Source organism: Ailuropoda melanoleuca, chromosome 12, assembly GCF_002007445.2.
Source record: "Ailuropoda melanoleuca isolate Jingjing chromosome 12, ASM200744v2, whole genome shotgun sequence".
In the NCBI taxonomy this organism is placed as follows: Eukaryota; Metazoa; Chordata; class Mammalia; order Carnivora; family Ursidae; genus Ailuropoda; species Ailuropoda melanoleuca.
Window position 1 is genome coordinate 37,676,960 of NC_048229.1, and position 13,907 is coordinate 37,690,866.

The 13,907-nt window shown below is 58.3% G+C and overlaps 1 protein-coding gene across 15 annotated transcripts; it reads left to right on the forward strand.

Annotated features, from left to right (window-relative positions):
• The first annotated feature begins 6 nt into the window (after window positions 1–6).
• Window positions 7–13,110, forward strand: DPF1 (double PHD fingers 1). 15 transcript variants are annotated; one of them, XR_004619082.1, is made up of 13 exons: window positions 4,893–5,604; window positions 5,725–5,885; window positions 5,986–6,093; window positions 7,432–7,559; window positions 7,820–7,909; window positions 8,311–8,389; window positions 8,590–8,721; window positions 9,613–9,663; window positions 9,759–9,878; window positions 10,982–11,094; window positions 11,237–11,309; window positions 11,661–11,772; window positions 11,950–11,966. XR_004619082.1 is itself a non-coding variant. In XM_034638753.1 (12 exons), the coding sequence occupies exons 2-12, from the start codon at window positions 5,861–5,863 to the stop codon at window positions 12,018–12,020; spliced, it is 1,029 nt and encodes a 342-aa protein (XP_034494644.1). In that variant the 5' UTR covers window positions 7–31; window positions 5,725–5,860; the 3' UTR covers window positions 12,021–13,110. The 15 variants fall into 15 exon arrangements, 13 of the variants coding, with proteins under 13 accessions (XP_034494644.1, XP_034494645.1, XP_034494646.1 ...); XR_004619081.1 differs by having other exon boundaries at window positions 4,894–5,604; window positions 11,691–11,772; window positions 11,950–12,009; XM_034638753.1 differs by lacking the exons at window positions 4,893–5,604; window positions 11,237–11,309 and adding an exon at window positions 7–31 and having other exon boundaries at window positions 11,950–13,110.
• Window positions 13,111–13,907: the final 797 nt, after the last annotated feature.

Below are 13,907 nucleotides of genomic sequence, written 5' to 3' on the forward strand. Positions count from 1 at the left end.
TGGCCACCGCCATTCAGAACCCGCTCAAGTCGTGAGTGTCCCCGCCGTCCACGTCCCTCCATCCCGCCCCCCACCCCCGGCCCTTCCCCCGCCCTCGCTGGGGAAGGGGATGCAGCGCGCGGAAGGTAGTTTAATGGGGGTCCCCAGAGCGCCCCCGCCATCCCTGGGGGACCCGCCGCCCCTTGTTGTCCCCTGGGGTTGGGGGCGGGAGCCCCTTCAGGGTCGCGGGGGCGTCTCTTCTTTGTCGCTGTCAGTGAAGGAATGTGGCGCGGGCTGGGGGGTGGCGGAGGCCGTTTCCCCACCCAGAGTGGGGGTAGGGGCTTCCCTCTCCTCCTCCTCCATCTCTCCTCCTCCACGTCTCCGGGGTCGCCAGGCCTGCCCCGGCATAGAGCTGGGAGTACGGACGCCTAAGTCCAGACCTCAGTCTCCGGGGTCTTCACCACCCTCTTTCCTCTCATCAGAACACCTTTCTCTTTCCCCCCTCTTTCTCCGGGGACCTCGGCCCGCGCGGCCGCAGGGTGGGAGCTGAGACGTCGGGGATCCTGTCTCCCCTTTTTCCTCCCCAGGTCTTCAGGACCTGGAAGCTCCGACGCCCAGGTCAGCTTAGACCGTGGGATCGCTCCCTTTCCCCGCCCATAGACATCTATCGAGAGCATCTCTCATCCCCTTGGGGGGCCGGATGCCTCGGGAGAGGATGCTGGCAGCGCCCTCAATCTCGGGGGATTCCCTCCCTTTCTCCCTGTCCGCGTCCCTCCTCCGAGCGTTAGCTTCCTTCTGGGCCCGGTGGCTGGGAACCTGGATGCCTGGGTTCGAGCCCAGCCCTGTCCCATCCCTCCCCTCTCCTAGCCACCCCTCGCTCTGCCCACCTCTCTTCTTCTCTCTCTTTCCATCTCTCTCTCTCTCTCTCGCTCCCTCTTCGGGATCCCGGACTCCCGGGTCCCAGCGCTCCCCACCCCCTTTCCTCCAGCGGTGACAGCGGGCTCAGAGTGACAGGCGCGCGGCCGTTCCCGCCCTCCCTCCTAGGCTGGCGAGCGCGGCACTCTCCTCCCCCTCCTCCCGGGCCTGGGGGAGGAGGCGGAGGGCGAACGCCCGCGGCGCCGCACAAAGGGGCTGGGGCGATCTCCCCCCCCAACCCCCCTTCCCCGAACCCCTTGCGCTCGCCGCCTTGACCTTGAGCAACGTGTGCTAGTGGGTGGGGAGGAGGAAGGGGCCGGGAGTGCCCCCCACCCTCCCAAGAGCTGTGTCTGTGGGCTGCACCCAAGGCCCCCAGTAGTTTCTGGTTTGGGCGAGGTGGCGGGGGCAGGCTGTTGGGAGAGGAGGGGGTCGGGGGTTAATAGGCACGCGCCTACACGTGTGGCCTTGCGGTGAGCCAGAGAGCTTACAGGGCGTGTGTGCCGAGCTGGGGTCAGTGTGAGGAGGTGTGTGATGGTGACACCCTTCTGCTTCCCTCTCACTCTGTCTTACACACAGACAGATGTGTCTCCTATGAGGAACGTCCTCAGACTGGCTGGGACAGGGCTCCTATACAGGTTGGTGGTGGGTCTACTGGCATTCTGGCCCCCTCCCTCTGACCCTGGCCCAGACCTCTTGGAGGAGGCCAGAGGCAGCGCTGGGGTGGGAGTGCCTGCGCCCTTATTTGCCCTTCTTAGCTCTCACTGTTGGAGAGGTCTGCGGGGTTGAGGGTTGAGGGTAGGAACTGGCTCCTGAAAGAATGTGAGAGCCAAATCCCCTTGGGAGTGGGAGAGTGGACTGAGCAGGCCTAGGGGTTCTGACTGCCTGGTTTCAAACCTCACCTTGAGCAATTAATTCACACCCCCGTATCCCCCTCCTCCAGAGCCTCAGTATTACCACCTTCGTAATGGGGAATCATAACAGTGCCTATGACCTCAAGAGGCTGTTGTAATCTTTGTAAAGCACTTGGTACAGAGCCTGACCCTCACTAAATGTACTAATTAGTAGTCATAGTATCAATATTGATTTCTCATGGGGCCCACTTTCCATGTAGGGAACTGCAGGGGCCTGAATAAGGTTGGGGTGGGAGTGCCGCTGTCCTTCTCTGCTCTCATCTTCTGAGGGTCTGCAGTGATGAGGCTAGGCGGTGAGGCTAGGACGACTGCTTTGGCAGGGGAGTTCAGGTGTGGGAGAGGGATCTGTGAAGGCGACTAGGGGAGAGGAAAGGGAAGGAAGTGTCAGCTCGTGTCTGCGGGTCAGTCGGTCAGTCGTGCTGCCGGACAAGGGCCTCCAGGGAGGTGATGGAGTATACTCTACACTCAGGCTCCAAACTGATCGAATTGCTGTAAGTGTTCTGGGGTGGGTCAGGAGTGAGCTGGGGTGTCTGAGGCTGGAGGTGTGGGGAGCAAGTGTAATGTGCTGGGGGACCTATGAGGGTGGTGGGAGGTGTGAGAGGAAGGTGGCAAGGGCACTATCAGAGCTGAGCGGATGGGCGGAGGGGCAGGGCTTTCTGCTGGTGAGGTATGGGGTGGCCAGTATAGGAGCGTGGAGGCCAGCATGAACATGGGGGTACCGGTGTCCCTGACTTACTCCCCTTGCCATCTACTCTAGGCCAGATGTGAAGCCAAGACCCACTGTGTCCTGTTGGGAATGGGGGAGGGGTCAAGGCCTTACCTGGGGGGAGATCAGGGAGAGTTTGTGGAAGGGGTCTAAGACTAGGAGTGTGTGTGTGTGTGTGTGTGTGTGTGTGTGTGTTTACAAGTGATAAGTATGGAAGACATTGAAGGTAGGTGGAGGCATCAAGTGACAAAAGAGTTGAAGCCTAGTCTGCTTCTCTGTCTGCTGGAGAGCCCCCTGGCGGACAAGGACATTTGTGGGCATTTTTATCCATGCGGGGGCTCAAACTTGAACACAAACTTTGGAGGGGGGGTTCCAGGTGAGTGCTGGTGTGGCCTGGTGGGTCAGCTCACTGTCTGTCTGGGGATCCCTTAGGGTACAGTATGTGTGGGTGACAGTGGGAGAAAGAAGGAGGTAAACCTCACTTGGGTACAGATACCTAGGTGAGTGGATAATTCTCTTAGTCCCACCTTCAAACAGTGGCCAGGGGGTGAGGGCATGTAATTTCACCTCCCTCTGTCACTGATTCCTTTTCTGGAAAATGGGGATAAAAATAGCATCGCCTCGGGGGTCATTATGAGGATTGTAGGAGTTAACTCCTGTTGAAGTACTTAGAACTGCTGGCACATGGTGGGCACTCAGTATGTTTATTTACTCATTCAGCAAAAACTTATTGAGCATCTATTATGTGCCAGGCGTTATTCTTTCTAGTAATGGTTGGCTCTCGCCATTTTACATCTTACTGCATATCAGATCCTCTTTGTGGAGTGAATTTACTGAACGTCTATTACCTGCCAGGTACCTTTTAAAAGGGTGCCTTTTACCTTTATGGGGGTACCTCGGTGGCTGAGTCCCTTAAGGGTTGGATTCTTGATCTCAACTCAGGTCTGGATTTCACAGAGGGTGGGCTCCACACTGGGCGTGGGGGAAAAAAAATAAAAACACTTTATGCATATTTACTCATTTAGTACTTACAACAATCCAGTGAGGTGTGATCCTCATTTTACAGATGAGGAAACTGAGGCTCAGAAAGTTAAGTCATTTGCCCAAGGCCACATGGCCACCAAGTTGCAGAGCCAGGATTTGAACCCCCAAGGTGCGGCTCCTGCTCCTTGCCAGCCTCGTGCTGCCAGGCCTGCGGAAGGACGGGCTGGAGCAGGGCGGGGTCACTGTGAGAGTGACTGCCCTAGTGGGACAGTTAGGGTTCTCGGGAGCTGGGAGGGCTGGGGATGGGGGAGGGAGAGTGTCAGCCTGTCAAGTGCAGGCACGCCGGTGGGGACGTTTGTGTGGGCACCTCTGAGGTATCTCTAAGTCTCATGGCATCGAAGTATTTGTGTGAGTGTAAATGTATGTGAGTCTGTGAAGGTGTGGGAGGGAAGTGTGCGTGAGTCTGCGTGGGAGGCTGTGAGTATACGTGTGAATGTGTGTGTAAACTGCCGTACGGGGGTGTGTGCGAGTCCAGGTGTGCATGTGTGAGTGGATGCCCGGGACACTGGATGCGCGTAAGAGCGGGCGCGTGTGAGTGACCGTGCGCGCTCCCTGGGCCGCACCTCTGCGCCCCCTTCCCCGCGGGGTCCCGCCGGCCCCCAGGCCCGGGACTACCACTCCCAGCATGGCCCGGGCGGGCCCGCCCTGCCGTCGTGATTGGCTGTGGCCCGGGTGCTCCCGCCCCGCGGGAATGAATGGATGGGCGGCCTCAGCGCCCGCCCGAGCGCTGGGAGGACCGACCCGGCGGGGACCTGCTGGGGGCAGGACCCGGGGAGCAAGATGGCTACGGTCATCCCCGGCCCCCTGAGGTGCTGCGGGCCAGCGGGAGCGGGAGAGGGCGCGCGGGCGAGTCTGCGCGGGCGTGTGTGTGTGTGTGGCGGCCGGGGGTGGGGCCGATGGGGTGTCTGGGGGACTGTCACCGTGCGCCGTGCTGCGCGGGGGTGCGAATGTGTGTGACTGTGGGTCTCTGGCAAGAACGGTGTCCGACGCGCTGCTCCTGGAGGAGCGGAGGGTGCGGAGAACTCGGAGTCCTCTTCGGGTCCTTTTCGGGGGAAGGGGGTCATGTCCCGCCCCGCGACCCCCTGGGTTGGGGAGAGAGTGAAATGGCCTGGGGGTGCGAGAGCCTTGGTAAACTCGAGTGAAGCCCACACAACCTTTGTCTTGGCATGTGGAGTGTGTGTCACTTGTTTGTTTGTTTAATGTGTGTGGATATGTGTTTAATTTATTTTAGACTACACTAGGTATCTGGATATTTGGGTCTTTGAGTGTGTGCACATGTCCTTTGAAATGGCATCATTTGTGTTCTGTGTCTGATTTGTAGGTCTGGATGTATTTATGTGTAAAATTTTGTGTGAATATGGGTGGATTTGTTTCTATTTGTCTATGTGTGCATCTTTGTGTGAATATGTGGTATTTTAGATGTTGGTTTCTATATTATGTATCTTTATGATTGTGTGTGTGTGTGTCCTGTGTGAATCTGTGTGATTTCTTTGTATAATGTGTCTGCATATTGTGTGTGTGTGTGTTTTGTTTGTGTTGTATCTTAGGGTATGTAAGTGCGTGTGTGGGTAGTTTGTTTTAACATTCTTCTCATAATATTTGTGTATCTCTGTGTGTCTTTGGATGTGTGTATGTGTGTGTATAGTGCTGTGTGTGTGATCTGTGCGCATGTTGTGTGTCTTTGTGCGGGTGCTTTGTTTATGTTGTGTGTCTTTGGATATGTGTTGTGTATTTGTGCATGGATATATGTATGATGTGTCTGTTTCTACACTAGGTGACCGCGATGTTTGTGTTTTTTCAGTAGATACTTGTGTGTGCATATATGTGAGATTTGTCTGTTTTTCCTTTGTGAGTTTTGGGATATGTCTCTCTTTGTGCGTGAATCCTGTGTGGTTTGGTTGTGTTGTGTATTTTGATATGTGCATGTATGGATGGGTCCTGGTGCATTTTGGTCTGTTTCTATACTGCGTGCATCTTACTCGGTGGCTCCAGCCCTGCTTGGGCCCTCGGGTGGGGGCTCCTGAGTCCAGGGGCGCCAGGAGGGGAGAGGTGAGGTTGGGGGAGTCGGCGCACCCATTCCCGAGGGGCGCGCTGAGGGAGGGGTGCTGGGCGAGCAGGCGCTCCTGCCCTTGCTGACAGCCACTCGCCCGCTCACTCGCCCCCTCGCAGCCTAGGCGAGGACTTCTACCGCGAGGCCATTGAGCACTGTCGCAGCTACAACGCGCGCCTGTGCGCCGAGCGCAGCCTGCGCCTGCCCTTCCTCGACTCTCAGACCGGCGTGGCTCAGAACAACTGCTACATCTGGATGGAAAAGACCCACCGCGGCCCTGGTACCGGCCGGGAGGACGGGGGCGGGGAGGGGAGGGGCGGGGCGGCGGCTTTGCGGCCGCCTTCTCGTGTTCTCACGGCCCTTCGCCCTTCTCACTCCAGGTTTGGCCCCCGGACAGATCTACACGTACCCCGCGCGTTGTTGGAGAAAGAAACGGAGACTCAACATCCTGGAGGACCCCAGACTCCGGCCCTGCGAGTACAAGATCGGTGGGTGGAGCTTCATCCTGTGCCTGGGGTGGCCCCGTCGGTGCCCCTAGCACACGCTGATAAGCGTGTGATGACGCCAGTGTGGATCCGAGCGTTTGCCTTTATTTCCCTCCGAGCGAGTGTCTGCAGGTGTGTGTCTGGGTGTAGCTCAGACCTTCTGCAGTTTCTCCTGAGTGACTGGGCTTTGCACTTGGACTGGATCTTTTCCTACTTGGGCCCAGGTGTATCGGGGGCGCAGAGTGGTATCTGTTACGTGTGTTTAGGTGTATCGTCCCTGGTGAGCTGGGATGTGTCAGTGTCTGGCTGTATTTCTTCCTATGGGCGCCTGCATGTGTCTGGACATGTCAGTGTCTTTCCCTCTGTAGTGGAGTGTATCTAAGTGTCTGTGTCTCTTTCTAGGTGTTTCCAAGAGTGCTTGAGGGTTTACTTAGTCTTGTGTGTGTCTGGTCAAACAGAGTATCCAGCTGTTCCTGAGTGTGTCTTGTGTCTGGGTGTATCAGGGTGTCTGGCTGTCTCTTCCTCTGAGTGTCCAGATGCCTTGGAGTGTCTGGGAGAATCTCTTTCCCTAGTGGCTGGTGTATTAGGTGAATTTCTGCCCATGCGTGCTGGTGCAGCCAGAGCGTGGGGCTTCCTTACTTCTTGGATGTGACCAGGACTGTCAGAGTCACTGGCTCTTTCTCTTCCCCTGTCCAGGTGTATCCAAGGGTCTGTGTGGGTCCAGGTGTATTGAAGTGTCCATCTGGCTGTGTCTTTCTGGGTGTGTCTGTCTGCCTCAGAGGGACTGTGTGTCTCCCCTGTGTATGTCCACATGTATCCATTTGAGTGATTCTCTCTAGGAATGTCTGTCTCTCCCCGCTGTGTGTCCAGGTGTAGGGTAGGGTCTGGCTGTCTTCCTCATGGGGATCTAGGGACAGCTGATGGTTTAATGGCTCTTTCTGATTATCTCCGGGTGTATCCAAGGACTTGGATGTGTTTCCTCCATGCGTCTGGGTGTATCTCTTCCTTTGTGTGTCTGGCTGTCTCAAGATGATCGGTCTGTATCTCCCATGTGCATCCTGGTGGAGTATCTGTGCCTCTCCATCTGCACCCAGGTGTAGGTGAGGGTCTGGCCGTGTCTCCTTCTGCGTGGGTCTGAGTGGGTCTGAGGGTCTGGCTGGGTCTCTCCCAGGGTCTCAGCATTCTTCCCAGTATGTACGATTGCAGCTTTGGTTCTTGTTGCTGATCGAGTGTGGGAAAGCCTCTTTCCTGAAGCGAAGGGCATGGTTCCCCGACTTGGGCTGTTTGAAGAATCCTCCAGGGACAATTTCCCACTTGACCCCACCATGGCCTTGTCCCCAGACTGTGAGGCACCCCTGAAGAAGGACGGCGGCCTCCCGGAAGGGCCAGTCCTTGAGGCGCTACTGTGTGCTGAGACAGGGGAGAAGAAGATTGAGTTGAAGGAGGAGGAGACCATTATGGACTGCCAGGTGGGACCGCCCCTCAGGCCCCAGCTGCCTTCTCACCCCCGGCCACCTGCCCCGGCCCACCTTGGCCCTGCTCTGCAATCTCCCCTGGCGCCCTAGGGCTTGGGCATCCTAAGTCTCCATCCTTCCACACCGCATCTCTTTTTGGAAGACCTCCTGACTTGCCCTGCTCCCCCCAGTCTCCAGCTGTGTCCACAAATCCCACAAAGCAGGACAGCATTCCTCATTTTCTTGACCTCAAGCTCCCTTCTCCTGGTCTCCAGAAACAGCAACTGCTGGAGTTTCCACATGATCTTGAGGTGGAAGACTTGGAGGATGACATTCCCAGGAGGAAGAACAGGGCTAAAGGAAAGGTATTGACCGCCCCCTGTTTTTCTCCATCACCCCGCTCTTCAGTGACAGATCCCGTGTACTGAGCATGCACAGTGGTCAGGCCTTGCCCCAGTTTGACCTCATTTAATCCCCAGAGCAGCCCAAGGGGTGTGTGTGTGTGTGTGTGTGTGTGTGTGTGTAGGGTTGTATACCCATTTTACAGAGGAGCAAACTGAGGCTCAGATATTGTTAAGCCATTTGCAAAACAGAGGTTGTGCAGTGGGTTAGACCACCTTTATGCCCACGCTACAGATGAGGAAACAGAACCTCAGAAATGTCGGGGCTCATAGTTAGGAAGTGGTTCACCTTTTGGGGCTCAAATGATGAAAGCTCTTTCAGTTCCCTCCCTTTCTTTGCCCCTGTCTCTGACTCTTCCCTCCAGGCATATGGCATCGGGGGTCTCCGGAAACGCCAGGACACCGCTTCCCTGGAGGACCGAGACAAGCCGTATGTCTGTGATAGTGAGTCCTTCTGAAGAGGGGGAAAGAGAGAGAGTGGGGCCTAGAGACCTCTCCCCTGCCGGCCCCCTCCCTCCCGTTCTAGAGCCCGGTGGGAGGGGATGCTCAGGCCTCTGGCAGAGGGGGGAGGCGTGATCCCCAAGGCCAGGGTGGAGGCCGCTTGGGCTGGGAGGGCTGACAGGCCCTCCCTGCTCGCTCTCCAGTCTGTGGGAAACGGTATAAGAACCGGCCAGGGCTCAGCTACCACTACACCCACACCCACCTGGCTGAGGAGGAGGGGGAGGAGAACGCCGAGCGCCACGCCCTGCCCTTCCACCGGAAAAACAACCATAAACGTGAGCAGGCAGGCGGGCTGTGGGGTAGTGAGGGACCCTGGGAGTGGGGGCTGAGGAGTCTGGGAGGGAGGGGGCACATTAGACATTTCTGGAAAATCTCCAGCTCAGCGGTCCCCTCCCCCCACCGACCATGGGGATGCTGGCTCTGGGGTTGCCATGGCAACCAACCATCTCTCCCTCGCTCCCGGCCGGGCATAATATTTCTGGGTCTGATTTATTGTTTCAATTAGAGCTTGGGGAGGGGGGTGATAGATGACTCCCCTCCCTCCCTGCCTCCCTTTCTCCCTTCTCCGCTAAGCTTTGGCTGAGGGGCAGGGTCTGTGGCCTGGGAGCCCTTGGCGCCCGCTCATGCCAATCCCATGCCAGGCCTGACAGCTGAGGGGTGGGGGAGGGCTCGAGGGAGGCTCTGCCAGTGAAGAGACTGTCTTCCCACCCATCTTCTGGTGGGAGAGGGCAGTCCCTTCATCCCGTCCCCACTCCACCCCAGGCACCTCTGTGTTCAGGATTTTTCTTGTGAATGTCCGTCAGTCTCCATGCCAGATCTTGGCCAGTGGTGTACCCACTTTTTATTTAGTTGGGGCTCAGGCAGCACTGGTTTGTCTGGTAGAACTGTGTGAATGAGGAAGCAGGGGGCTCTTCCGAAAGCTGATATTTGCACTTTTACCTAAGAAAGAGGATGTGTGAGTTGTCCTCAGAGAGTTCGGGGTTCCTGATGAGAACTGTTTGGGCCCCCGACTCTGTCCTGCTCCTGGCCACAGCTTGGGGGCAGCTACTCTCTCTCCTTACCTCCCCCATGCCTGGAAAAAGGGGTCCACCCCTGGGGCTGAGGCTGGGGGCAGGGTGGAGCCTTGCCTATGGTGAGAGCCCCTCTCTCTGTCCCCCCAACCCCAGAGTTTTACAAAGAATTGGCCTGGGTCCCTGAGGCACAGAGGAAACACACAGGTAGGGACGCCTCCCTCTGCCCTGACTTACACAGCAGCCTTTGACTAGGTGCCCCTGCCTGTCTGCGTCAACCCCTGCCTGCTGCTGTCTTTCAGCCAAGAAGGCGCCTGATGGCACTGTCATCCCCAACGGCTACTGTGACTTCTGCCTGGGTGGCTCCAAGAAGACGGGGTGTCCTGAGGACCTCATCTCCTGTGCTGACTGTGGGCGATCAGGTGATACCCCCACCCGAGCTTGCTGGGGGCCGGGGTGGAAGGCACCCCAGGAGTCCAGATCTGGAGGGTGGGAGGCAGAGAAATGTGGCTTGGGGGATGCGGGGACAGGACCCAGAGCTGGTGGAGTGGACTCCATGGCTGAGGACTGTGGGAAACTGAGGGGGCCAGAGAGGCTCTGGGAATACGGGAGGTGTTGGTCATGGCATTGCTGATAGTGGTCTGTGCTTGTCATGGCACAAGGGGTAGTAAAAGCTGGTCACCGAGGCATTGTAGGTAGTGGACTGTGATAGTGAGTAATGGATGGCCACTGTCTGGGTACTGTGGATAACCGACGGCGCTGGCCATGGACTTGTGGTTCACAGAATGTGGTTTCCCAGGGTGGTCTTGTAGGTAATAGACTGTGGTTGCTTCAGCACAGCGGGTAAAGACTTGGGGTTGTCATGGTATTACCGGGAGTGCGATACGGTTGTCATGGCGACTGGGTATACTGGGTATTGTGGCCTGTAAGTGTTGTGGCACCGGGGGTAGTGGCTGAGGGGGTCTCTGCACCAGGGCAGTGGGACGGCCAGTGGGCGGGCATTGTTCAGTAGTGTCAGAGAGAGTTTGGTTGCTGCGGTGTCCTGGGTAATGGGCTTGGGCTGCAGGGAACCCAGAGCGTGGGGACCCCACTGTGGCAGGCAGTTGCCATGGCACCGTGGCTGGGAGACTGTGGTTGCCACGTTACTGTGGTTCACAGAACCTGTTGGCCATTCTGCTGTGGGTAATGGAATGTGGCTGCCTCAGCACAGTGGTTAACAGAACGTGGCTGCCCGGGTGTTGTGGGTGGTAGAAAGTGGTTGCCACAGCACTGTGGGTAATGGAATGCGGTTGCCATGGTGTTCTGGGGAGCAGAATGTGGTTACCATGGTGGCTGGGTAGGAGCCTGGTGGCCACGGAAGCGGTAGCCTGTGGCCGCCCGGCACCGTGAGCAGGGCGGAGTCGGGGCGGTGCGCCTTCGGAGCCAAGGGCGGGGAGGGGCGGGGACGAGCCATCTCCTCCCCGGGGCTCAGCGGCCCCCAGGGGCATGATGGCCCCTAACCGCACCCCTGCCCCTCGGCCCCCAGGACACCCCTCATGTTTACAGTTTACGGTGAACATGACGGCGGCCGTGCGCACCTACCGCTGGCAGTGCATCGAGTGCAAGTCGTGCAGCCTGTGCGGCACCTCGGAGAACGACGTGAGTGCGCGCCGCCCCCGGCCGCGCCCCCAAGGCGGCCCTCGACCCCGCGCCTCCGCCGCCTTTGCCAGCGGGGCCTAGAGCCTCTCCCCGGAGCCCCGCCCCGGGGAGCACTAGTAACCGGTACTATTGTTATTGGTAGTGTGCATTAACTGAGCCCGGCACTTAGCACTTATGCTCTTCAGCTCTCTGACTCCTCCCAACCACCCTCGGAGGTAGGTGCTCCTGCCCCCCTTCACAGAGGACCCGAGCTCAGAGAGGGGAACTGACTTGCCCGAGGTCACCCAGCTAGGCAATTAGTAGAGCTGGGACCCGAGCCCACATCCGCGGCTTCCAGAGCCGGTATCAGACCATCTGGGTGTCCTTTGAAGTGTCCCACGGAATCTATAAAACCCAGACTAGGAGCTGCAAACGGGCAGACCACAGGGGTGTTCTGCTGGGCCAAGCCGGGTTCTGCAAAGACCTACTCGGAGCCCCTTCTCGTGGGAGGGCTCACCTTCCCCAGCCCCTGGGACCTACCCCTGCCCCAGCCCCCCCACCCCGGTTTCTGGTGCCCGTGCCCCCAGGGTGCCAGCTGGGCGGGTCTCACCCCCCAGGACCAGCTGCTGTTTTGTGACGACTGCGATCGGGGTTACCACATGTACTGCCTGAGTCCCCCCATGGCGGAGCCCCCGGAAGGTGAGAGAAGAGGTGGGCACCGCATGGGGTGGGGTGGGGGGTGGGTTGAAAAGTTGTCCTGCTGGTGAAGACCAAGGACTGTGGGACTGTATCTGCTGGTTGGGAGGGAGGTAGGCCAGCCCTTCTGGGACCTGGGCCTAACTCCCTGTCCTCTACCCATCCCCCACCCCCCACCAGGGAGCTGGAGTTGTCACCTCTGTCTTCGGCACCTGAAAGAGAAGGCCTCTGCCTACATCACCCTCACCTAGGCCTGGCTCTGGCGCACCTGGACCTCTGGGGTGGTGCTTCCCGAGCTCCTCCATGCTCTCCCTGCCCTCAGCGCTCCACAATGGGAGGGGGAGAGGGGGAGCCCGAGAGCGGGCTGGGGCACCCCCTTCCCTCTGTGCAAGTGGAATATTTGCCCTGTGGGTTGGTGGGCCCAGCAGGGCCCCTCTCCCTTCCTCTCTCCTTCCCCATCCCTTGGCAAATGGGCACCAGGGGGTTCTGCTCCCCTTAAAGCCATACCCCGCCTCTGGGCGGGCATGAGGGGTGGTAGATGTCAGCCCGAGGCACGGACACAGCGTTTTTCTAAAGAAAAAGTCAAAAAGTAAAAAAAAAAAAAAAGAAAAAAAGAAAAAAGAAATTAATATATACAGAGTCCTATAAGGCCTGGCTGGGCAGAGGGGGCACTGCTGAGCACATCCACTGGGCACCAGTCTATGCCAGCTTCCTGCCTAGCAGCCCCCCCCACCCAGTTTCTGGAGTTGCAGCTGTCCCACCTCCTCACCCCAAATGGGCACCATTCCCCCCTTGTGCCCAGGGCAGGTGGGTGTGGTGTCCACCCTCGCCCCCTCTTGGTGCCCACCGTGGATACTGCATGATGTGAACCATGGTTTTGAACTCCGCTCCTGCTCCCTCCCTGAGAGCCCCGCCCTGCCCGCTCTGTGCCTGCCTTGGCTGGGGCCTGCCGTGGCTGGTGGGCATCGGCTGGGGGGGCCAGGCGGGCCCCTGCCCAGCGCCTGCTGGAATGAGAAGCACAGACTCTGCAACAGACTAGTTTTTCCTCCTTCCCCTGCTCCAGTTCCGCACCGGCCAGGCCGGGCTGCCCCCCTGCCACCCTCGCTGGCCATTTTGGGGGTAGCAAGGGGGCGTGGTTGTTTCTTGTGGTTGTGTGTGTTTGTTGTTCGGGTTTAAAAAAAAAAGGGAAATTGAGACTGCAAGTGGGGGAGGCGGTGGGCTTGGGGGGGTCTCCCCCAATCCAGGCATGCCCCCCCCTTGTAACCGAGTCTCCTTTATTGCCTGCCTCTGCTGTGAATTAACTTGTTCTGTGTATTAAACTGGGCCTGACCCCTCTGCCTACGACTGCCTTGTTCTCTGGGCTGGATTGGGGGTCCCATCGCCATGAAGGGGAGATGAGGGCCTTGTTGAGGGAGAATTGACCGAGGTTAACAGCTGGAGCCAGCCCGACCTTCCTCTCCCTCCATCTCCCCCACCCCTGCACCCCGCCTTTCTCTGGCTTTGTCCCAGCTCCTCCCAGCCTCGCCGGAAAGGAGAGGGGGGATGGGGTGGAGGGGGCTCCCGCCCAGCCAGCTGTGGTTGCCCTGGCAACGGGCTGCTGCAGCTGCAGCTAGCAGCAGTGAGGGGGGAGGTTTGGGAGCTGGGGCCTGGGGGAAGGGATGGAAAGATGAAGAGGCCGCCCTTCTGGGCTAGGGTAGGGGGCAGGGGTGCCAGGAGCACCTCCTCCTAATCGCTCGACCTCACCTGGGGTTCCCCATCCCAGGGACGTTGGGAGGGAGGCAGATGTGGGTGAGGTGGGATGTGGAGAGAACCAGGACACCGACAGATCAGGAGGGAGACACAGAGCCACACATTTATAGAGAATCGGAACAAGAGCAGGAGAGGGAAGAAATAGATCTGGGGAGAGAGGTAGATGAGCGAGCCATAGGAGTGATGGGGGGGGGGAGAGAAGAAAGGAGAGATGGAGAGTCAGTGGGAGAGGAAATAATAGTAAGAAAAAATAGCAGAAACATCAGGGAGAGACAGAAGGAGGAAGTCGAGAGTGATCTGGAGAAGGAGAGATTCGATGAGGGGAGGCAGAGAACCCGGGCACATAAATTAGGAGAGAGACAGAAGAATAAGAGGGAAGCACATTTGGG

What these genes read in the sequence shown, in the direction of transcription:
- DPF1 (XM_034638745.1), top strand. Translation starts at nt 5,483, where the DNA reads ATGGATGGGTCCTGGTGCATTTTGGTCTGTTTCTATACTGCGTGCATC. An exon ending in CCGGAAAAACAACCATAAAC is followed by an intron (nt 8,722 to 9,612) that starts GTGAGCAGGCAG and finishes CCCCAACCCCAG; the next exon opens with AGTTTTACAAAGAATTGGCC. An exon ending in GCGGCACCTCGGAGAACGAC is followed by an intron (nt 11,095 to 11,660) that starts GTGAGTGCGCGC and finishes CCGTGCCCCCAG; the next exon opens with GGTGCCAGCTGGGCGGGTCT.